General features: G+C 48.0%; 1 protein-coding gene across 1 annotated transcript in view; it reads right to left on the bottom strand.

Moving 5' to 3' along the window:
- The window catches only part of SEPSECS (Sep (O-phosphoserine) tRNA:Sec (selenocysteine) tRNA synthase), a 37,868-nt gene extending 19,877 nt beyond the window's left edge, over positions 1–17,991 (bottom strand). Inside the window, exons 1-6 of the mRNA XM_077301503.1 lie at positions 17,805–17,991; positions 14,494–14,648; positions 11,960–12,078; positions 11,706–11,864; positions 7,058–7,211; positions 888–990 (exon numbers count right to left, since the gene is read on the bottom strand). Of these exons, the coding sequence (XP_077157618.1) occupies positions 888–990; positions 7,058–7,211; positions 11,706–11,864; positions 11,960–12,078; positions 14,494–14,648; positions 17,805–17,918 (804 nt within the window). The 5' untranslated portion in view covers positions 17,919–17,991. The remainder of the gene's footprint in view (positions 1–887; positions 991–7,057; positions 7,212–11,705; positions 11,865–11,959; positions 12,079–14,493; positions 14,649–17,804) is intronic.
- Between the last annotated feature and the right edge of the window lie 5,944 nt (positions 17,992–23,935).

Below are 23,935 nucleotides of genomic sequence, written 5' to 3'. Positions count from 1 at the left end.
AAAAAAGAACTACCTATGTAGAACCGTGAGATTCGAATCCAGTAGGACCTTAGATACAAAGCAACTGTCAGGGTGTGCGTTTTCGAGAGTTGGAGCTCCCTTCTCCAGTCCTGTTGTATCTGATGAAGGGAGCTTCCACGTTCAAAAGCAGGGGTAGTCAAACTGCGGCCCTCCAGATGTCCATGGACTACAATTCCCAGGAGCCCCCTGCCAGCAAATGCTGGCAGGGGGCTCCTGGGAATTGTAGTCCATGGACATCTGGAGGGCCGCAGTTTGACTACCCCTGTTCAAAAGCTTCTGTCCTGAAAGCTGAGTTGGTCTCAAAGGTATTGCTGGACTCGAATCTAGTTGTTCTGCTGCACATCCACCCAGCTGCCTACCCTGAGAGACATTCAGAAACACATTCTGCGCCCCAGGGGGAATTCGCAACTACCTTCCCACCCACCGTGACCACAATTCCAAGCTCAGGTCATGCACCCTCCCCCACAAAAAAAACCCAGAATCCCTGGCAACTCTGAACAGGAGGAGGTTTGCCTCCCGACCCTAAAGTGTTGATCGGCATTTCCCTGGGTGTGCCACAAAAGGGCCACAAGAGCCAAGCACCAACAAAACCCTTCCCTCCCACCCCAGCCAATCACAATCTGCCTAAGTTCACAGAATCCCTCGCAATTGGCTACCTGGTTCTATGGCATGTACAACGAAGGCCTTGGAGTTGGGCTTCCGCATGTCTATTTGTGTGAGGTGCAGCCTGGTTGGGAGACAGACAAGGAAAGGACACAGGGGCTGTCCCAAAGTGCTCAGGAACCAGGCTTTCCCTACACGTGAACAGGGACGCACTGAGATTCCCCTCTGCGGCCGAGGCCTGCATCTGATGCAAGCATTTTTACCTGCTGAATGAGGTGCATGCACTTGGAAGACTGGACTCCATAGGCGTTGTTGACAATGTGAGGGATGTCGTGCTTCGCGCAAATCTCTGCCAGCTCTTCCAGTCTGCAAAGGGGGAAAAATGGAAATTTGGGCCCAGGTGACCATCCACAGAAGCGCCCCAGGAGAAAATCAAAGCAGGTTAAAAGGGAAAGTCATTTGCTGTCCAGGCTTCCCCCCACGACGGACGGTAGACTACAGCAAGGGGCTCCCGACAGCCCAGAAGAGTTTTTAGCTCACTGCGCACCACTCTATATCTCACATCGCTTCTGCAACTCCCATCGGGTGTCAAATTTGCCATATGTTCGGAGAGGAGGGCAGATACTCCCAGAGATCTTTGGATAGCCACTACTGTGGAATTCCATTTTCAATTCTGGTGAAGCTTTCTAAATAAGTTTTTTGAAAAGTAGATTTTTGAAGCTCGAACCAAACTTGAGAATCTCGACTGTCATGTGTTACTCGTTGGTAAAAATTGGCAAATGACAGTCAACATTTGCAAGTTTGGCTCGAGTTTCAAAAATCTATTTTTCCAAGAAGACTGCTTCGCCGGACTTGGCCATTTAAAATATTCTAACAGCAGACAGACAGGTGGCTACTGTTCAGAGTCTGGCCATGGCCTTGGCTTACTTTAACCATTTTGATCCGGGCCTTTCCACCAGACGCTCTCGAGGCGGATCACGGAGGATTAATCATCCCAGCCGCATTCACCTATTAATCACTTTTACAAACAATCAACAGAAAAGTCTGGGGGGACAGGCATATGTTAGCCAGTGCCTGCAACTTAGCACAGGCGGAATCCTCTGAAAACCTCCATGGCAGGTATTCCATTGTTCCCGCAGTCTGCTGCTTGACTTCAAAATAACTCCCCTCCCCGCTGACCCAGATTCCTATCTCAATGCTAACTGCAAATATAAAATCTGGTGCAAAGAAATTAAATAAACCCAGAATATAAAGCCTCTCGGCACTCAGCTGTAAATTCAATCCAATTGAATTTGACGGCAACTGAAATAGTTTTTATCTCACTTCCCCCTAGTTAGAGTCACCCAGCAAGCTTCACGCCCATCCTGGAAATGAATCACAGCAGAGTACGGTTTGTTGCTCTGCTCTGCTCTGCTCTGCAAGAGTGGTGCACTACTAGCTCGTGCTTCTAAGCTTGGCCTGGCTAAGGAGGCCCAAGAGGCCCAGGGAGAAAATGGGAGGAGTAAGAAACCCACCCTGGGCAATGTAAGCAAAAAGCCTCTGCCACGCAGCAGAACCAGGCACTGGGCATGTGCGAGGAACAGTATAGAATCATAGAATCATAGAGTTGGAAGGGGCCATACAGGCCATCTAGTCCAACTCCCTGCTCAACGTCGGATCAGCCAAAGCATCCTAAAGCAAACAAGAAAAGTGTGTATCCAACCTTTGCTTGAAGACTGCCAGTGAGGGGGAGCTCACCACCTCCTTAGGCAGCCTATTCCACTGCTGAACTACTCTGACTGTGAAATTTTTTTCCTGATATCTAGCCTATATCATTGTAGTTTAATCCCATTACTGCGTGTCCTCTCCTCTGCAGCCAACGGGAACAGCATCCTGCCCTCCTCCAAGTGACAACCTTTCAAATACTTAAAGAAAGCTATCATGTCCCCTCTCAACCTCCTTTTCTCCAGGCTGAACATTCCCAAGTCCCTCAACCTATCTTCATAGGGCTTGGTCCCTTGGCCCCAGATTATCTTCGTCGCTCTCCTCTGTACCCTTTGAAATTTATCTACGTCCTTCTTGAAGTATGGGACAAGGGAACCTGCAAGGCCCGTGAGATGCACATGAAACAGCTCCTTAAGCTTTTATGAACTCACACCTGCACTATCTGTGAAAAGAACCATTTCACTAGCCAAAGGCACAGAGGTTCTTAGGGCAATCCACCAACTGTTTACATATAAAGATTTCAATATATAGGATGCAAAATGTTAATAGAAGGGAAAGAGGTAAACACATTTATGTATTGTCAAAAAAATTCATAGAGTTTTTTCTGAATTCTCATTTTCCTTGCAAACAGCTGCTTCTTCGGGAGGGGGGTATCCATTTTACATGTGTTCCACTCCCCCTAGTGGTTAATTAAATATACACTCACTTATGTCTGGCATACCTCCCTGCAAATTGGACATACACCAATGTAATATTGGATCAACCACCAGAAGGCAGAACACCCTCCCCAAACAGGTATTGACCAGTGAGGAAAATGAGGATGTGGAAAAGCTCAAAGTCAAAACAATGATCCACGTTTAGTAAGTGTATTCAAACCCAAGAGAAAATCTGGCACAAAACATGCCCCATGCATACTGCTTACTGACAGGGCTCTGTGTGCAAGGTCTGCCACCTCCTTCTGTGGTCCTCATGTGCTGCACAAGGCCCTAGTTAGCAGGCATCACACAGAGGCCTAGCAATGAAGTTGGCATGGCTATACGGCCCGCGACACGCCTACTCCACGCTGCAGGGAACGGGGCATTTCTAAATATTCCCTTACCAATGGGGAAAAAAGCTCCATTTGAGTTATGTGGAAAACCTTCACCACAGGGAGAAAGGTCCACCACAGTCCGTCTGTCGAGGTTTTATACGTGCAGCCATTAAAAAAACCATACGTTATTCAAGGCTCACGCCTTGAATAAATCTTTGTTGGTCTTAAAGGTGCTGTTGGGCTCAATTTTTGCTGTGCAACATATAAAAAACTTATTTTCTAAACTTTCTTCTAATGAAACAAAGTTTTAAAGAAAATACTTTCTATAAAGCATATAAAAAAGTTATTTTCTAAAATGATTGCAAATCTTGTGGAAAGAGATAAATGTTTGCCGGTCTGGGGCTGACAGAAGACTTTTAAATAAAAAAGGCCCTTTTGATACCCCTGAATATTTTAAATTCATAGGCGGGGGAATACGGCTGGCCACAACAATGTACTGGAGGAAAAAGAGAAAGCGGTGGAGGATTGAAAGGTATATGACGGTGGACCGAGATGAGGTCATTTTTATTTTCAATGCTGTGATCCACATTAATAAATTTCCCAACCCAGCTTTGGCAGAAAGACAGAATTATTAGTCCTTGCTTTATACTTCCTTACAACGAACCACCAGAAATTTATATCAAATCAATATATTTGCAATAAATTCCAAATTCAATTTAGACGAACCCAAACCAACTTACAGTAAATAAAAAATAAATCCTTGCTCAGAATGTGAACTCAATGGCTGTATTTCTAATTACAAACAGGCCAGGAGGGACCCAGTGACCTGCAAGGATCAGCGCACCGAGGGACAGAACCAGACAGCGGCCCACCAAGACGGCAACGAAGCACTGTAATTGGCTGCCGATGCACGTAGTCATGGCCACGAGCTTTGACAGCTTTAAAGGCCCGATTCGTGGCTCCTGACAGTGGGGGCTAAAAGGAGCATCAGCATCCACACTCAAGCTCTGAATTCTGGAGCTAGGAGGCTACAGCAGGTGAAGTCATTTGTGGGTTCACTTATGTCATTTGTGGGTTCACTAGGGCAACAGATTTGGCCGCTGGTTTAGGTTGCTGAACCAGATGGACCACTTGCCTGATCCACACGTGGACACACAAATGGACAATGAACCGTGGCTCAGCGTTAGAGCAGCTTCTTGGCTTGCTGAAGGTCCTGGATTCAATCCCTGGCACTTCATAGAATCATAGAGTTGGAAGGGACCTCCTGGGTCATCTAGTCCAACCCCCTGCACTATGCAGGACACTCACAACCCTCTCACTCAGTGAGAGGGTTGTGAGTGTCCTGCATACTCATTCACAGAATCAGCTTCTCCGTCAGATGGCTATCCAGCTTCTGTTTAAAAGTTCCCAAAGCTGGAGAACCCACCACCTTTTAAAATACTTGAAGATGGTTATCAGATCCCTGCTCAGTCGTCTCCTCTCCAGGTTAAAAAGACCAAGCTCCACGACCCTTTCTTCATATGTCTTGGTCTCCAAACCCCTCACCATCTTTGTTGCCCTCCTCTGGACACGCTCCAGTTTGTCCACATCCCTCTTCAACTGGGGTGCCCAAAACTGAACACAGTGGGACAGAACCAGACAGTTAGAGAAAGAACCCTGCCTGAGACCTTGCAGAGGCACGGCCAGCTGGAGTAGACGATGCTGACCTGTAGGATTGTCTGGTAGCCAGGAAAGAGACATTCAGAGATGACTTGCCATTGCCTGTTCCTGTGTCATGACTCTAGATTTCCTTGGAGGTCTCCCATCCAAATACTAATCAAGGCTGACCCTGCTTAGTTTCCAAGATCTGATGAGATCGGGCTTGCCCAGGCTATCCAGGGTGGACCTGGAGTGGTTCATGTGCATTTTAGGAAAGGGTCTGTGGCTCAGTGGTACAGCCTCTGCTTGGCATGCAGAAGCCCCCAGGTTCAATCCCCCGTATCTCCAGAAAGAATGTGATGTTAAAGACCTCTGCCTGAGACCCTGGAGATCTCCTGCCAGTGTAAGCAGACAACAATGGCTCTGATGGATCAAGGGTCTGATTCACTGGTCCAGGATCTCAGGGTGGGGTCTTTCATATCCCCTCCTACCTGACTGTTTCACAGTGGAGACCTTCAGCATGCAGAGCAGGTTCTCCACCCCCTTCCTAAAAGCACTGGGAGGGTGCCAGAAAAGATGTCGGCACCACAGATACCATGCTGAGGACCCCTGCAGTAACTGATAAAGAGCTTCTCAGATTTCTCTGCGGTGGCTCTGTCATAAGCTCAATGACAGAGCTATAAACTGCTTGCATAAATGGCAAGGGAAGTCAAGAATTCCTTTGTGGAAGTAGGGCTGAAGTACCCTGATCACCATGTTCAATAGAATCCTGTTCCTTTATCATACAAATCTTGCTGATAGCCACTGATACACAATTCTTGGAGGGGTTTTATACAAGTCAAAGGATCTTACATCGTTTTCTCTTGTTACTTAGAACAAAATGGCTTAGCAGCATCAAGCTATGAGAACAGAGCAGCAACAGAGAGCTGGCAAAAATGATATGTATTGAGAGGCTTATGAACACGGATGTTGCAGTGGCTGAAACTTATCCTAATCCCAAACAAAGAGCAATTTGCAAGCATCATAAGTTCAACCATAGTAATAGCAGGTTCATTACTCTAATCTTTCTCCTCTAGCACTCTTCCTACCGATCCCCCCAGGCACAGGAAGTCCTACTCAGCTGGGTTCCTTAACTTCCTGGAGAACAGCTAGATATTTGTGGGGTACTTAAGATTCAGGTTCTAAAATCGGTGAACTCATGATATGGAGCCACAAAGGTACTGTACCACAAACAAGAGCTAATTCAGACTATTATTTAAAAAGTAAAAAAGCAAAAAAGGACAAAGAAGAGCAGGTTTTAACAGCCTGCTTTTATCTACCCAGAGGAGTTTCAAAGCGGCTTATGGCCACAACCACAACAGGCACTTTGTGAAGAGATAGGTGGGGCAGGGAGAGTCCTGAGAGAACAGGGACTGGCCCAAGGTCACCCAGCAGGCTTCACATGGAGGAGGAGGGGGGAGTCAAACCCACCAGTCTGCCAATCTTAGCCATGGCCCCAGATTGACCCTCTCTGGTGAGAACTCCCTTCTCTAAACCCTGATTTCCCATAATGTGCAGAAGTCATTTTTTTAATATGGGAGAAAATTCAAACATGCTATTCTCCCACCTACACCCTGAAATGACAACCATAAAAGTCGCACCAGATGCTTCTGTTGTTTCTGAAACTCAGCTCTTACTCGGAATACAGTCGACTTTGAACTCTGATCCAGATGTGCATGTTTATAACTTGATTACAGAGCTCTGAACCAATCTGGCTCCCTCTCTCCCTATTTTCTCTCGCAGTAAAGCTTCTTCAGCAGGTCTTTTCAATGCGCCTCCACTGCCTCAGGACTCTCACCCATCTCTTCTTAGGCTATGATTTCCCTCCTCACTTGTAACATCGTAAGTTTTTTTGTCCTGTCTGATATCTGAGCGGCTCAGCCAGTAGCAGCTCAGAGACCCTCCCGCCTCCCCCAACTCGTGTGACATCATGGAAGCTCAGCCAATCACGGCTGGAAGCTTCACCGACGCATCGTTATTAGATTGTAGTTACCAGAAGTATTTACGTGTGGATTTATTTACCTGTCAGGCACCCTTGGAGCAAAACATGACGTGGTAGAATGAACACAGAGAATGTTAGCGGCCCCAAGTTCCTGGATTTTAGTTTCCACTGCCACCAGATCTGTACGTAGCTCATCACCTTCTAACACATTTTCTATCACCACCGGCTCAAAACCTAATCCAGCCAACAAAAACAAGGTGTGAGTGAGTATCAAGGGTTGCCTTCCGTCCAGCCTTCAGACTGCATACTGGTTTCTGTCCTGCGCTTGATTTTATCCCTCTGCTTGAATCCCATTTTGAAAAACAAACAAACCACCAACTACTTTCCAAATTAATCTTGATTACTATGAACATCAGAAAAGTGATTTAAATTAAAAAAAATAAATAAAGTGATAAAAAACAAACAAACATTCCAGAGGCGGTCTGGCCCCCAGCTGAACTAGCACAGTTCCAGAGGGCCTGCAAAGAAGAACACTTCCATTAAGCCAGTGGTTAACCTGGGGGTCAGGACCCCTTTGGGGGCTGAAGGAGCCTTTCACAGGGGGTGCGGCAGGGCAAGCAGCTTGGCTGGGGGGGGGGCATTCACACAACAGCCTTGTGGAGTAGATCGAGTAGAGCGTTCATCTGTCTGGAGCAGCGGAAAGGAGCGAGATTGGCATGGTGGGACAGGAGGCAGTACTGAACTGAGAAACCCCGGGAAAAACTAACTGATATCCAATCATGAACAATGGATCTTCACGCCATTGGTCAGTTTTGGTTTAATTTCTGTGAAAGAACACTTGCCTAATTTTATGGTTGGGGGGGTCACCACAACATGAGGAACTGGATTAAAGGGTCGCGGCATTAGGAAGGTTGAGAACCACTGCGCTAAGTTTTGGTTGGGGCAAATGACCTGATCACATCTACCAGGCCCTCGAGAATCCCCCAACTGGATACATCTTGGGGAAATCCTCAGTCTGACAACCAGGTAGGTCCTGCCCCCAGCGGGTTGGAGGACTTCCTCTTGCTGTCCTTTGCCCTTAGGAAGAGCAAAGAGGCATTGCTAGGGGCTGCTGCTGGTGAAAGAAGACGACTGCCGCGAAAGAGACTGTAATAATTAAAGAAGAAAACCGTGTGGCTCAACAATCGCACATACATTCCAATAAAGCTGACTGGCTCATATCCGGGGGGCTCGTTCTCACTCACTTTGCTCCATGACGCCCAAGTGAGGCTATTGCTCGTCTCACCCTGATTTGTGATGTGAAGATGTCCCATTTCTTCCAGATTTAACGGAAGACCAAAATACATTCAGTGCGGTTGAAGACAACTTTGTAGAGCCACACTTTTCTCCTTTGATTATTGCCTTCTCCGGTGTGATTTCTTCCAGTAGCTTTGAACTTCAAGGATGAAAGAGACTGTGCCAATTTGGATCTGATGCCAAGCACACATCCTCCGAGCTACGCAATTCAAGAGATGCATTCCGAACGAGACCATCTTGCTGGATGGGAGCAGAAAAGCCTGTCCTTCCCTGGCCCCAGTCATCCTTTCCCCTTTTGTGCTGATGTCTCCTCCAGCAAATTGAAGTGCGTGGCTGGTTTGGGCCTGGAGCTAATTTCTTTTGCTCTGAACAAGCCTAAATAACATCTGTTAATTTAAGTAACTGTGGTGCTGATAGTATGGGAGTACACAGAAGCCCCTACAGCAGGGGTGGGCAAACTGTGGCCCTCCAGATGTCCCATGCGCTGGCAGGAGCTCATGGGAATTGTAGTCCATGGATATCTTGAGGGCCACAGTTTGCCTACCCCTGCCCTACAGTTTCCTTACAAAACATCCTCTATTTGAATCTGGCATCTTGACTTTAAACAAGACAGTGTAACATGCCCAAGAATATCTCCTGAATCCGTGGAGGGCTGTTATGAGTAGGAAGAGAAGAGCCAATGGTTAGTCTTGGTTTGAGGCACCTCCTTCCATCTTAGTCACTGGAGCCAAATCAATGGCAGATTCTTGTGTTTTTTCCGTGCTTATTTTCCTCCGTCCTTATAACCCAAAGTAAAATGTAAGCACAGAGAAGCAGCAAGAACATGCATTGCTGAAAACCAAGGGGTGGTTGGGGGGAGTTCACCATGGATGTTAGGATTTCACCCTAATTGAGCACCGTCAACCCAACCCAACCACACTGGACTTAAAATGCAGAAGGGTTAGTGGTGCCTTATGGTCAGAAACACACAACGCAGCCTATCTATCTCCTTTTCTACACTTGGCACACAATGCAACACTGATCAAGACATAATCTCATATCAACTGGATGCATATTCCCCTGAGTTTACCAGCCTCTCCTCTCCCAACCTCTCAAGACTGCCTGAAGTCTGGACCAGGCTTTCTGAACCAGGCTTTTGTGAAACCCTGGGGTTTCTGGAGGGCCACGGAAAGTTTTCTTGAACGGGTGGGAGTGAATTAATGTATATTTCTTTAATTTGCAAAATATTTTTTGTCTGATATGACAATATATATGGTCATGTCAACCTGCCCCCCAATGGCCAATGATGGGCCTAGAGGGGGTGGGAAGGGGAGGGGCCCCAGGTAAGTGTGTCCACAGCTCTGCTTCCCTACCATATTCTGCATGGTCACACCACTTCTGGGGTTTCTCGAACGCTGAAGGATGTATCAGAGGTTCTTCAAAAGTAAAAAAAAATGTCGAGAAAGGCTGGTCTAAACTGATCTAGGCTTACCTAGCAAAGAATGAACTGAGCACCTATTCAACTGGACTGGATTTTGACTGGTGGCCCAGGGGTGAAAGTCTGCTTTTGACAGTCAAGATGAAAGAGCCCACTTCTTTTGGGCTGGGGTGGGCTCAACCTCCACTTTTCTTCTAATGGGCAGAGTTTGAAATAAAATTTGGTTCCCCCCAAACACTGCAATCAAATTTATCCCGCCACACTGCAAGGTGATATTTTCAAAACCATCATAATTATGGATGTAATGAAGCCAAATGCAGTATATTTAATTATAATAATAATAATTCAAAAATAATATACTTCACCCAGCGATTGGCTGGGCTTCCAAGGCACTGTGGTCTGTTCACTGCCATTCTAACTCCTGAGAAGCTAAGGATGAGCCATGGAGTGCTGGCGAGCAGAGCCGCTTCTAAGGAACTGTCGCTAGACCGCGGTTTAAAGCCCTGTGCTGACACTGCAGCAGAGAGGGAGTGGCCTAGAGACAAGTTAAATGTCTAAAGGGGCAATGGCCAGAAAGGGGGGCAAACTTCTGCAGGAATACTTGTTGCTAAGAAAAAAGAGCCCATAACAAAATTGTGGCTACAAGGAACTCATTCATTTGCCATACACCCAACTCAGGGGAGCAAGTGGCTGCAGAAAGACGGTTTAGTCTCCTTTAATGGAGGGCTAACAGGGCGATGTTATGAACTTCCGTTCAGCTGCCCATTTTTACACGTTAAGTCCCCGTGTAAAGAGATGGAACCTTTTTCTCCAGGCCTGTTGACAACTCTATGTCCAGCTTAAGAGGCATGAAAAACCATGCAGCCTGGAAGCCAAGGAGAACATGAGCACCAAGAACAGCACCCAGCCTGCCTGCCCTTGTGCTGGGCGCATAAATTCTCCATCACTAGGACTTGTCAGGCTGTGTAAACAAGGAACCTGGTACAATTCTGCACCCAAGTCAGGGCCAGGTCTCCTGCTTTGGGTTTCATTGCAATGGCTGGTGATGAAGCAAGAACGTCAACGCGGTTCTTGACCCATTCCCCCCAAATATCCCACAGAAGCCCCCCCACAAGGCTAGGATCAACTTATTCTACTTGAGGTTTTTCTTTTTAAATACATTTAGCTAATGTGTTCTGTGCAGTTGGTGAAAGTGAGCTCAATGTCTGACAAAAGGGAAAAGGAACAAGGACCTCAAAGGACATTAATAAACTAAGGAACGGTAGATGCAAAAGGCAGCTCCCACTTGGAGTAAGAGTGGGTGAGGCGGGAAGAAGAATGGAGAAAAGAAGCAGTGGGACAGCTAGCCAGCTGAGATAGAGGAACTGGTGCACAGAAGACAAAGATTAGAGGGGCAAAGGGAAGCCTGAATTACAAACAGAAGGGCTGCAAGAAATGGAGGTTGGCAGAAAGTGACAGAAATATGGAAGGAACTGATGGGAACAGATCGGGGTTGGGGGGACAGACAAACCTGCAAAAGATATGATGCGCTTTTGCTGGAGAAACAATGAAGGATGAAGAAGGCAGAGCATGAAAAGGAGAGCAATTCAAAGGATGATGAAGAGGCCTGATAGGGGACAATGAAGTTACAGAAAATATAGTATAAAAAATACAGCCACCCATGGCTAGGAACTAGGGATGCCAGCCTCCAGGTAGGACACCCCCCCCCCCCCCGGATTTACAGCTCTTCCCCAGACTACAGAGCTCAGTTCCCTGGGAGAGAATGGATGCTTTGGAGGGTGGCATTGGGCCCCAGTGAGGTCCCTTTGCATATGAGGAGTTCCCAACTCAACAGCAACCCCCATCAGCTACACCTCAGGAGATGCCGGAGAGTCCGAGAATCCCTCTGTTCTTGTGGGCCCAGGCAGCTGTATCAGCAGACATTTTGGATCAAGTTGTGCACAGCTGATTTGCCATTTACTATTCACAGCACACACTTTGACAGTGCTGCAGAACAAGGAACACGCGTTCTTTACCTGCAGTGATCATGGACTTGAAGCAGGACTTTTGGTCGATGCGTGGCCAAAGGATGTACTTGGCCTGGGGTCTCTGGTGCCGCAGGGTTAAGAAGCATAAGGTGAGGCTCATCCCAGTTGCCATGGGGACCACAAAACAGCTGCTCACAGTCCGGACGCCTGGAAGGAAAAGGCAACTCAGAGGGGGAAAGCGCAGGCTCAGCTAAACCACTGGCAGTCTCCGTCCACAGACGTGTGCTTTGCCCCCGGCTTACCAGCGAGTCTCAGAATATCCAAGGCAATAGAGTTTGTCAGTTTGTTCAAGAGGCTGGAGCCCGCAGCTTTCGGCTGGACGGCAGAAATGTCGCCCGACCTTCCAATCCCGTGGATCAACCTGAAAAGCACGTGGAAAAATATAGGCACAGGCACACAAAACAAAACTGTGGGATGGAGCCTATGAAAATCTGTTCCCTCCGCAAAAACGAACCTTCCGCCAGTGGCCTGTGCTTCTTCCGCCAGAAGAAGGCTGTACCATCAGCTGGATGGAACATGCAAAATCATCTGATGGAGCCTGAATTCTGTGCTATGGCTTTGTTATGGAAACCTAACTTCATGAAGAACACTAAGGTTTAACCGGCACTTTCCCTACGAGGCAAGGCTGAAGGGTCTGGGACTTTTCTGTTTAGGAAAGAGGAGGGACATGACAGAGGTTTATAAACTGAATCCCAGAGCCAGGAGACAACATCAGGGGAGGCCTCGGCCTCTACAGTCTCTGGTTGGCCACCCAGGATGCTGGACTAGATGGCCCATTGGTCTGACCCAGCAGGGTTCTTCAGATGTTCTTCATCACGTGTGAAAGTGTGAGGATTTCCACAACTGGTGATTCACCCAGCTGAAAGTGGTTAGCACTATTATATGGAGATCCAACAAAAGTGTGGCAAGACCCCTGTTTTTGCTGCCAGATAAGGGCTGAGAATGAGAGAGAGAGAAAGACAGAATAAGAGAGGAAGATGAAGAGGTAGAAGCTGTTTTGTTGGTACCCCATTTTTACTACTCAAAGGAATCTCAAAGCGGCTTACAGACAGTTGCCTTCCCTTCCTCTCCCCACAACAGACACCCTGCGAAGTAGGTGGGTATGCTGCCCTAGCAGGGGCATGACAATGGGGCTGAGAGAGCTCTGACAGAATTGGGACTGGCCCAAGGTCACCCAGCTGGCTGCATGTGGAGGAGCTCAAACCCAGATTAGAGGCCACCACAGCGTGCTGGCTAGACAAGTTGTCTAGAAAGGATGCAATATATAGCTGGTGGGTCTCATTCTTCTAGAGTGACCTTTCTAAGCTTTTTCCACCAATGAGAATCACCAGAAACATTCTTCAGGCTTTGAGAAACCCAGAAGCAGCACAATAGTGCAGAATACGGTGGGGAAGCAGAGCTGTGGACATGCCCACCCGGGGCCCCTCCCCTTCCCACCCCCTCCAGGCCTTTAATTGGCCACTTTGGGAGGGGGGGGAGAAATAGGGGGGGCTCCTGGGAATTGTAGTCCATGGACATCTGGAGGGCCGCAGTTTGACTACCCCTGCCCTATAGGGTCATATCACCCGATAAATGTTTAACCAATTTAAGAAATTATACACAAAATTAACTCCCACCCACTTGGGAAACCCGTCCAGGACTGTCAAGAAATCCCAGGGCTGCAGGCTGAGCATGCTCCCATACTTGGTTGTTCAAAAGGCTGCCCCCATGCACCTGAGCTTTCATGATGGAGTGAGGATTCAAATGTTGGGTCTTCCAGATCCAGGTCTGACATTCTAAAGCAGCCTTCTTCAACCTTTTGCCCAAGGAGGAGCCACTGAAATCATTTTTTCAGGCTTTGAGGGGCTCTGGAAGTGATACCAGCTGGCCAGCCCACCCCCACTGCCAGAAGTGCCATGTCCCCAGAAGTGACATCACCATTCATGTTAATGGGCAGACATAAGGAGGACCGGAGGGGGGGGGGAGCCAGGAGCCAGACGCAGAGATGACAAGAGAACGCAGGGAGGGGAACTCAGGGAGGGGGACCGATGGAAATGGCTGGACCTAGCTTGTGACTAGGTCCATTAAGGCAGGAAGGGATAAGCTGTAACCCATGGCCCCCCGGGGGTTCTCAGGCCCCTGGTTGGGATTCCCTGCTCTAGCCCCTAGACCAGCCTTTCTCAACTTTTTTACCATTCGGAAATCCCTGAAACATTCTTCAGGCTTCAAGAACCCCCAGAAGTGGCACGATCGTGCAGAATACGGTTAGGAAGCAGAGCTGTATACATGCCCATTCAGGAAACCTTTCCAGGGCTGTCGAGAAAGCCTGCCCTAGACCACACTCTGATAAAGGATTGGCAGCTAACAATGACAAAATCACCAGCTATAACGAGCTGGCCCTCTAATGCCAAAGAAACCATCATTCTAAAAATGCACTATATTTGAATGCAGACAGCCTAGTTTATTCTCAGGTGAGAGCCTTCCTGGAAAGAGAGAGGAGGGTGTGAAACCAGCATTGATCAAGGCGAACTGACGGAGAGGTTGATTCTGTGAAGGCTTAAGGGGGTGGCAGGTTAGAGTGGATGAGCGATTGGGATGTGAGTGTCCTGCATAGTGCAGGGGGTTGGACTAGATGACCCAGGAGGTCCCTTCCAACTCTGTGATTCTATGATTCTAACTAGGATCCGAGTGGCACCCTTAAGACTAACTGAGTATTATTCTGGATATGCGCACGGAAGTTGCTACCTAGAATAAAACTTGCCGATTCTTGCCAGGGCTCAGTAAAAGCAGCACTTACCTGTAATGTCGGCGGGCCACAAGCCCGGATGCCACCCTTCCTTCCCTCTCCCCCACACCGCAGTTGCCGAGGAAGTTGTTGCTGTCCATAATGGCAAGTTCGTGAAGGAAGAGTTCAATGGTGCTTTCATCCCATCCCTCTTCAGGACATTTGCCCTTCAGGGAAACAGCACAATTAAACACAGCACGGGTAGGCCACGTTTCATTTTTGCTTCTTCATCAAGATAAGGCACGGCTGGAGTGAGGGAAATAGTTATTCACAAATGAAAACTCTCCCAAAATTGAAAGACTATATGGGGCACCTCAAATACTCAAGCAATCTATATGGTAATTCTTTTTTACTTCAGCAAATCTCCATCAGAATGTTTTGTTCCTCACAGTCACGTGGGGGAGAGCTTCGCAAATGTCGGCGCTCCAATAAAAGGGAAGTCAGTCATTAAGGCAGCATAAAACCCAGAAGGGGAGAATGTTGTAAACCACTCTGGTGGCCTCACTGGTGAGAAAAGTAGGGTATAAATTTATTTATTTAGATTTTTATACCGCCCATTTCTTTGCAGCTCTGGGCTGTTTACATTGAACATTATATAATACAAATTACAAATATAATATAATACAAAATAATATAATACAAAATACAATTAAAATGAAAGATAACTTTCAGGACCAGACCTCCATTCAAAGAGCTATGATGGCAGTGAGGTATGATGCTAGGCTTCCAGAGACCTCCCCACTAGGGTTGTGCGCTTCAGCTTGGTTCAGCCGGGTCGGCAATCACTGAAGCCCAAAGTGGCACATAGGAGGCCAATGGCACGGAGAAAGGGGGTGGCGGTGGTGCCCCAGCTGGCAGCCACACGCAGGCGCAATTGTGCGCCTGCATGCGGCTGCTTGCTGGCATGCCGCTGCCTCTCCTCTCCGCGCCACTGGCCGCTGGCCGCCTCGGGCTTCGGTGATTGCCGGGGCAGCTGAACTGAGCCAAAGCACATACCCCTACTCCTCACCTTCTCCTCCTCCAGCCATCCAAACTGCAACCAGCATAAGTCCAGCTGAACATTGGGAAATTCCTAGAAATTTGGAGAGGACAGGGACCTCAGCGGGCTCTGATACTACAGAGGCCACCCTCCAAAGCAGTCACAGGAACTGATCGCTGGAGTCTGGAGATGACCTGTAATTCCAAAAGACCAACCCCCCTCCCTCACGTGGAGGCTGGCATCCCTAGTTCCCCACCCTTTCTTCCAACAGCCAATTGACCCTACCTGAGCTAACTGTAATGAGGGGACCTAACACCAGGAAAGAGGTGTACATTTGTACAATGGGGGGGGGGGGGCACTAGGGATGTGGCCTGGGAGCCAAGGAGGCGGCAGCCTGAATATGTTTGGGAACCACTGGTCTACAGCCACAGACTCCCGGCAAACTCTGAAGAAGTGTGCTTGTTCACACCTGAAATAAAATGTTGTCTTAAAGTTGCTCCTGGACTCGGACTCTGTTCTGCAAACTTCATGTTCCTCCAACCTAGTCTGGATCTCCATAATGCATTGCTTGCTGATGCACTCCCTCTCTGTCCTTTGTGTCTGAACTCCATTCTATGATCTGATTAGCATTGCATCAGCATGGGGAATAACTTGAGCTGCAGGTTTTGGGGACTGCCCAAAATTGGAATTCGAAACCATGACTGTGTGATATTGTAACCATGACTTGTGATATCATCTTCTCCAGCACAGCTCTGTGGATGCTCAGAAACACAACCCTGGAACATGTTTCAGTCCTGTGGCCGCTTTATTCTGGGTATTTTGTGTATACGCATGAAAGCTTCTTCTACCCAGAATAAACGTTGGCTTGTCAGAAAGGTGTCCTTGGACTCAGACTTTGTCCTGCTGTTTGAGACCAACAGGGCCACCCACCTGCAGTCTGGAACAGTGCTAAAAATATCCAACTAAACATTCCTTCATTTTCCCTTGTGTTGATTTTGCTTTCCCACTTCCATTCTACTCTTCTACAAACTTGTTGTTACACCTTATCCCTCTGCATTGTTCTTGTTTTTTTAATACAGGGTACAGGATGAACTTACAGGTACTTTTGGACAGTAAATACATGGCACCTGAAAAAATTGTGGCAGTAAGTTAAGAGCCCAAAATAGTTTCCAGATATTATTACAGTCAGAGAACGAGGGAAGATAGATAGATAGATAAATAAATAAATAAAGGAAATAATATAATAATAAAGTTTGAAAGATGATCTTTTGCACACACACACATCCTTGGTTCTGAACTTCTGACTGCTTCTCCCACAGCTGGGATTTTAAACCCTTTTACTACCTGGAGGACTCTCCAAGCAGCTTACTATCGCCTTTCCTTCTTTTCTTCACAAAAGACACCCAGTGAGGCAGATGAGGCTGAGAGAGCTCTGGGAGAACAGTGACTGACCCAAGGCCATGTAGCAGGTTGTACGTAGAGACAGAGTGAGGAATCAACACTGGGTCTCCAGATTAAAACCTGCTGTTCTCAACCAACCTGGTCCAAGATCAAGCCCAATACAGACAAGGAAAGGAGGAGAGAACTACGAGCGCTGCGTTAAGATCCCGTAGCAACTAATATGTGAGATCAAGTACACTAGTTGGCCAAAAGCAGCGGCAGGGACAAGGAACAGAATAACATTTCTTAGCTGTGCAAATACCTTCCTTCCTCCCCAATGGGGCCCCTGGGTCTCCAAGCAAGCCTCCACGGCAGTGTAGGGACCTGAATTTGGTGGTCAGAGGTGGCTAAACAACGGCTCTCTAGAAGTCTATGGACCACAAGGGCCATGAGCCAGTGCCAGCATGGCACACCATGCTTCTCTAGAGAGTCATCGCTTGGCCACTCTGTTGGCTAGTGGTTTGTGTGTTCTATGATGGGATGGCCAAACAGTGGCTCTCCAGAGGTTCATGGACTGCAATGACCATGAGCCCCTGCTATTATGGCAGTCCATGGACCTCTGTAGAGCCACTGTTTTGCCACCCACGTGCTAGGTGTGCTGGCCAGTGATTTGGGCACTCGATAATGTGGTGGCCAGCCAGTAACTCTGGAGGTCTGTGGACTACAATGACCATGAGCCCCTGCCAGCATGAAGACAGCGGCTCGTGGTCGTTGTAGTCCACGGACCTCTGGAGAGCCAGAATTTGGCCGCCCTCTCTCTCTCTGGCGCACGCTAGCAAAGCGCCGTTCTCTCCGAGGGAGACCCTTGAGTGTGGGGGCGTGGCCTGAACCACTGTCGTAGGCGGGGCTTCCCAGGCCCCGCCCCCCGAGCTTCTGAGGCGCGCCCCCGCAGCGCCGGCTCTACCTGTTCCAGCAGCGTCCGCAGGCGGAGCTCGTGGGCGCGGCGGCCTTGCGCGCCCTGCCGGACATACGCGGCGCTCACCAGCCTCTCGCTCGCCCCGAAGTTCTCCGCGTTCATGGTAGAGACGGAGGCTGACGGGCAACGGCCGCACCGACGCGCGCCTGCGCACTCGAGGCAATCGCTTGGGCCACGCCCCCTGAGCCGGCAAAGAAGTGGCCTAGAGGGGCACAGGCACATCGGCGAAGAGCGCCCTCTTTCGGCGAGGAGGTGGAGGCGCAGGGCTCCTGGCTGGTGCGAAGCATGATAAGGAGTCTTCGAAATCCCAAGTCTCATAGTTGCTGGGTTTTTTCTCCAAGCCTCATCAGCAGGGGTAGTCAAACTGCTGCCCTCCAGGTGTCCATGGACTACAATTCCCAGGAGCCCCTGCCAGCGAACGCTGGCAGGGGCTCCCGGGAATTGTAGTCCATGGACATCTGGAGGGCCGCAGTTTGATTACCCCTGAAAGTGTGCATGCATTTGGAGAATGCCGCCTTATTGTGCAGCACATTCTATTCAATTACATCTTTATGGGAATTGTTATTGTTGTTATTGTATTTGAACTTTTCTTTCATCCTGTGTCGAATGTTGTATTACATTCCATCACTGCAGAGAGCTTTTCTGTGCATGCAGTTAGGGTTGCCAGCTCTGGGCTGGAAGACACCTGGAGACTGACTTTGGGGGTGGAGCCGGGAGTGGGCGGGATATGGGTGGGGAGAGACGGTAATAGAGGATATTACTATGGTCCTCCCCCCACCCCTTCCAAAGCAGCCACTGCCTCCAGGGGAACTGATCTTAGTCGCCTGGAGATGCGATATAATTCCAGGGGATCCTCAGGTCCAACCTAAGGACTGGCATCCCGACCCTACATTTAACTAAGGGGTACAGTTAGGTCTGTCAGCTCTGGGTTGGGAAATACCGGGAGGCTTTGGGGGTGGAGCTGGGAACGAGCAAGCTTTGGGGCAGGGAAGGACCTCAGTGGAGGATAACCCCATAAAGCCCACCTTCCAAAGCACCTATTTTCTCCAGAGCTATAATTCTGGGGGCTCTCTACATGCAGTAAAGTTGCACGCTACTAGATGATTCGCAACTGATAGGCCCAGTATTAACAATTGGCTTTTATGTGGTCAAGAATAGTCCACAGTGTGTTATGTAATTAAGTCTCAAGTCTTTGAATTGTAGCTGCTTCGCTTGCCAATTTTGGTGTTTTTTAATCGGCACCTCAGGCTGAAAATGACAGGATGCAGAAAGGAATTTGCATAGATCTCCCCATGAGCTTTTTCTCCCTCTCCCAAAATACTTGTGGGCATCTGATGAAGCTGATAGGCAGTAGGGTCAGGATGGAAAAAAGGAAATACTTCTTTATGCAGAGAGCAATTAACATGTGGAATTTGCTGCCAAAGGATGTGGTGACAGCCAGAGACCGCTTTAAAAGAGGATTAGACAGATTCATGGAGGAGAGGCCTGTCAGTGGTTATTGGCCATGGTGACTAAAGGAAATCTGTGTATTCAGAGAGCCAGTCAACCTCTGAATCCCAGAGCCAGGAGGCCACCTCAGGAATGCCTCAGTCTCTATGTCCTGTAGTTGGGCCTCCAGGGGAACTGGTTGGCTACTGTTTGAGACAAGATGCTGGACTAGGTAGACCACCTGGTCTGATCCAGCAGGATTCTTCTTATGTTCTTATGAAGGCCTAGACCAGGAGCCCCTGCCAGCGAATGCTGGGAATTGTAGTCCATGGACATCCTGGGAATTGTTGTCCATGGACATCTGGAGGGCCGCAGTTTGACTACCCCTGGCCTAGACCTTTGTGCCCTGTTGCTGGCCCTCCAGGGGGATTGGTTGGCCACTGCGTGAGATCGGATGCTGGATTGATCCATCAGGGCTCTTCTTGTGAAACAGGTAGACTGCAGGTGTGAGTGACTAATGTAACAAAGTAACTTCCGTGGGCAGAGTGGATAGTATTTTCAAGGCCTTCACATGATCTATCAGTGCGGTCCCAACAGCAAAATGATAATAAAGTGGCATGCAATTGTTCCAGGATTTGATTGGCTGGGTGGAAAAGTAGAAACTATACTTGTACTCTCGAGACTCTGTGGTGATTTCTGGTCTTTTATCTTGATTCTAGACTTGTGCTCTTCCCTCCCTTTTTTTGGCTATATTTTAAGGGGTCCGATTTCTCCATGGAAATGAACAAATGCACTAGTACTGTATCTATCTAAAAAGGCAGCACATGCTCAATGCTTAAAATGTCACAAGAGGGCGCCAAACTACTACTCAAAGCACAAGATTTTTTCCCCATTCATCTTGACTCTGGAGCAGGCAAGAAATCAGAACATCTAGATTCTAGAACACAGCCCTGAGCAGAGTTCTGCCAATCTAAACCCATTGACTTCAAGGGACTTAGAAGAGTGTGGCGCTGCTTCAGATTGCACTTCTAGGTCCATAACATTCTTTGTTTAAAATCTATTTGGATCCAATCAGTAACAGTCATGCTCCAAGCTCCTAGCCACTGAATTAGTCTCATTGTAATTCCAAATTCTTTCAGCTTGTTCATTTTCACATCAAGAAAGAGCCAGTGTGATGTAGTGGTTAGAGGACTTGCAAGACCGGAGTTCCTTCACTGAACCATGAAGGAATAAGTCACTTGCTCTTAGCCTAGTCCATGGACTTTGAAAGGCATCAGTTCTGGCTGGGATGGCACTGTAAGCACCACTGAACACAGAAGAGATTTTTTGCAATACCCTGTTTGTCACTACCCAAAGGAGTCTCAAAATGGCTTACAAACACCTTTACCTTCCTCTCCCCACAACAGACACCTTGTGCGGTAGGAGGAACTGAGAGAGCTCTCAGATAACTGCTCTGTGTGAACAGTCCTAAGAGAACTGTGTCACTAGTCCAAGGTCACCCAGCTGGCTGCATGAGGGAGAGTAGGGAATTAAACCTGGTTCTCCAGATTAAAAGCTGCTGCTTTTAACCACTACACCACACTGGCTCTCACAGTGGGGCTTACTAGAATTAGACTGCACACTTACACTCTCTTGCATATTTACCCATTCGTAGAATCATAAAATAATAGAAGTGGAAGGGACCTCATGGGTCATCTAGTCCAACCCCCTGCACTATGCAGGACACTCACAACCCTATCGCTCATCCACTGTAACCTGCCACCCCATTAAGCCTTCACAGAATCAGCCTCTGTAAGATGGCTATCCAGCCTCTGTTAAAAAATTTCCAAAGATGAAGAACCCACCACCTCCCGAGGAAGCCTGTTCCACTGAGAAACTGCTCTGTCAGGAACTTCTTCCTGAAGTTTAGACGGAATTTCTTTTGAATTAATTTCATCCCGTTGGTTCTGGTCCCTCCGGGGCAAGAGAAAACAACTCTGCTCCATCCTCTATAATATATGTTACCCTTTTAAATACTTGAAGATGGTTATCAAATCCCCACTCAGTCGTGGAAATGATTTTTGTATTGTTAAACAGGCACACTTCTGAGATGTAGACGTCAGAATGGGTCTAATTTTTATGAATAGCATTTTTTCTACTCGTTTTGACAGGTTATAGAAAGTACTCGAGGGAGTGCTAGTACTAATATATAAGGTTGTACTGAACCCCACAAATTCCTCCCTCAGGGAGAGCCCCCATTCAAATGATGCCAAGACTCATTACTGGTAAGTATCACCAACCAAAAAAAGGACTTTTATAGATGACAAGTATGTATGGGTGTGAAAGCTGGCCAACAGAAACAGCATTCAAGAAGAAAGCCAATTCCTTTGGAGGAGAGTTTTATGGATCCCGTGGGTGGCCAAAAAGACAAATCTGTGAGTTCTAGATCCAGTCAAGCCTGAACTCTCCCTAGAATGGCCCCTCTCAACTTGTTTGACTGTTGAGAAACCTCTGAAGGATTCAAGTGGGTAGCCGTGTTGGTCTGAAACAGCACAAGAAAACAAAATCAGAGTCCAGGGGCACTTTTGAGACCAACAAAGATTGATTCAAGGCGGGAGTTTTCAAGGGCTTGCTGAGGGAGAGTGCTTGCACTCGAAAGCTCCCGCCTTGAATAAATCTTTGTTGGTCTTAATGGTGCCCCTGGACTCTGATTTTGTTTTGTTGAGAAACCTCTGAAACATTCTTCAGCCTTCGAGACAACCTAGAAGTGGTGCAATCGTGCAGGGAACCCACTCCCCTTCCCACCCCCTCCAGACCCATCAGCAGCCGTTTTGGGAGGGGGGGGGGAACGGACTGACATGTCCGTATATGGTCATTTGTTGTTGCTGTTGTTAGGTGTGAAGTCGTGTCCAACCCATTGCGACCCCATGGACAATGATCCTCCAGGCCTTCCTGTCCTCTACCATTCCCCGGAGTCCATTTAAATTTGCACCGACTGCTTCAGTTACTCCATCCAGCCACCTCATTCTCTGTCGTCCCCTTCTTCTTTTGCCCTCAATCGCTCCCAGCATTAGGCTCTTCTCCAGGGAGTCCTTCCTTCTCGTGAAGTGGCGATATGTGGTCATATCGCCTGATAAATGTTTAACTAATTTAAAATATATATTAAAATGAATTAACTCCCACCAATTCGATAAACTCTCCCAGGGCTGTCAAGAAACTCCAGGGTTTCAAGAGACCCTGCTTGAGAAAGCCTGCCCAGGAAGGTACAATGACTTAAGCTGAAGCTGTCATGCTTGGGTCACATGAAGAAAAGAAAATGGAAAAGAAAATGCCAGGAAAATGTTGAAGGTAGCAGGAAAGGAGGGAGACCCAGTGAGACATGGATGGATCCAATCCATAAATCAGACATGATCCAACACCCTTTCACGCAAAGAGGTTGATGACACCTTTTCAAGTGAGGCTTTTAGCTGGCCCTTCTTCTCAGGACCTCCGGGCATCACACGCGCTCCTCACTTACCCCACCTTCTCCTCACCACAACCCTGTGAGGTAGGACAGGGAGTGTCTGGCACAAGCTGCTTTTTAAATCTTCATCTGGTGTTTTAAACGAGCCACAAAGCCTTCTAACATTAATCCAGCCGGGCATTTTGCAATACCCTTCTTCTGAACACAGACTTAAGACTTTTCACTGGTTAAGAAGACAACAGGAGACAGTGAAAGAATGGGAGTTTAATTATGACTTTCTTTTTATGGCCTCGGCCTGACTGCAGCATGTGGAAACCTGATTCTTCTTGACTTTTCGGAAGATCCACCATAGACTGGCCTGACAAGGTCTTAAAATCATGACCTGACAAATCTGCTTCACTCCTCCACCCACCCACCCCCTTTTATTTTGTAACAGCTGGCCTGAGGAAGAGTTTGGGAGAATGCAAAACGTTGCATGCTGTCCTGTGTTGTTGGGTTGGTCCAAAGAAAGGGTATTTCATGGCTTTTTGGATTGTACAGTTGTCTGCTACTTAAGGGCAGACAATTAGTCTTATGTCACTTTAGACTCCTTGCCTTTATTTGGGCTTTGTCATTTGAATATGTCTAAGTATGAAGGTACGAAACGGGAGAGGCATGCAGAAGATTCTAGGTTCGATTCCTGGGGCCGTTCTGCATTCGTCCAAAATAGCACAATGGTTACTAATTGAAATCACTACAGTTTTGCCGTTATGCACAACGTCGTTGACAATCTGCAACACTCCTGAAACCGATCCGCAAAAAGTGCTTTGTTGTAGCGCTTTCAGGGAAATCCCAAAAAGTGGATTCACCCTCCGGAAAGCGCTACACTCCTGCAACCAATCTGCAACACTAGCGGGAAAGTTCTGTGTGTTACCATTGTTGCGGTTCCTGCAAAGTCCCTCCCCCTGGCTCTCTCCTCTGATCTTCCGGTGAAGCGATCACCATTTTTTTTTCTCCGAGCGAGCGAAGTTCAACCCACCAGCGAGCCTGTTTAGCCAGTGAGGCTTCCCCGACTGCAGCCCCTCTGTTTAAAGTCACCAAGCACAAGCATCGCAGAGGCCCGTTTGCTGGTTTATTTTCACTTTATTTTTCACACTGTTTTCGGGCGAAAATCACGCCTGTGAGGGGGGGATTTTTTTTTCACTCGGGGGGGGGAGCGTGGCAACGATGAAACGGCAGCTCAAACATCACCTGCTAGCTGGATGGGTCT

The sequence above is a fragment of the Paroedura picta genome, chromosome 10 (genome assembly GCF_049243985.1).
Source record: "Paroedura picta isolate Pp20150507F chromosome 10, Ppicta_v3.0, whole genome shotgun sequence".
In the NCBI taxonomy this organism is placed as follows: Eukaryota; Metazoa; Chordata; class Lepidosauria; order Squamata; family Gekkonidae; genus Paroedura; species Paroedura picta.
The sequence above is the reverse complement of the archived record's forward strand: the minus strand, read 5'-3'. Positions and strand labels throughout refer to the sequence as shown.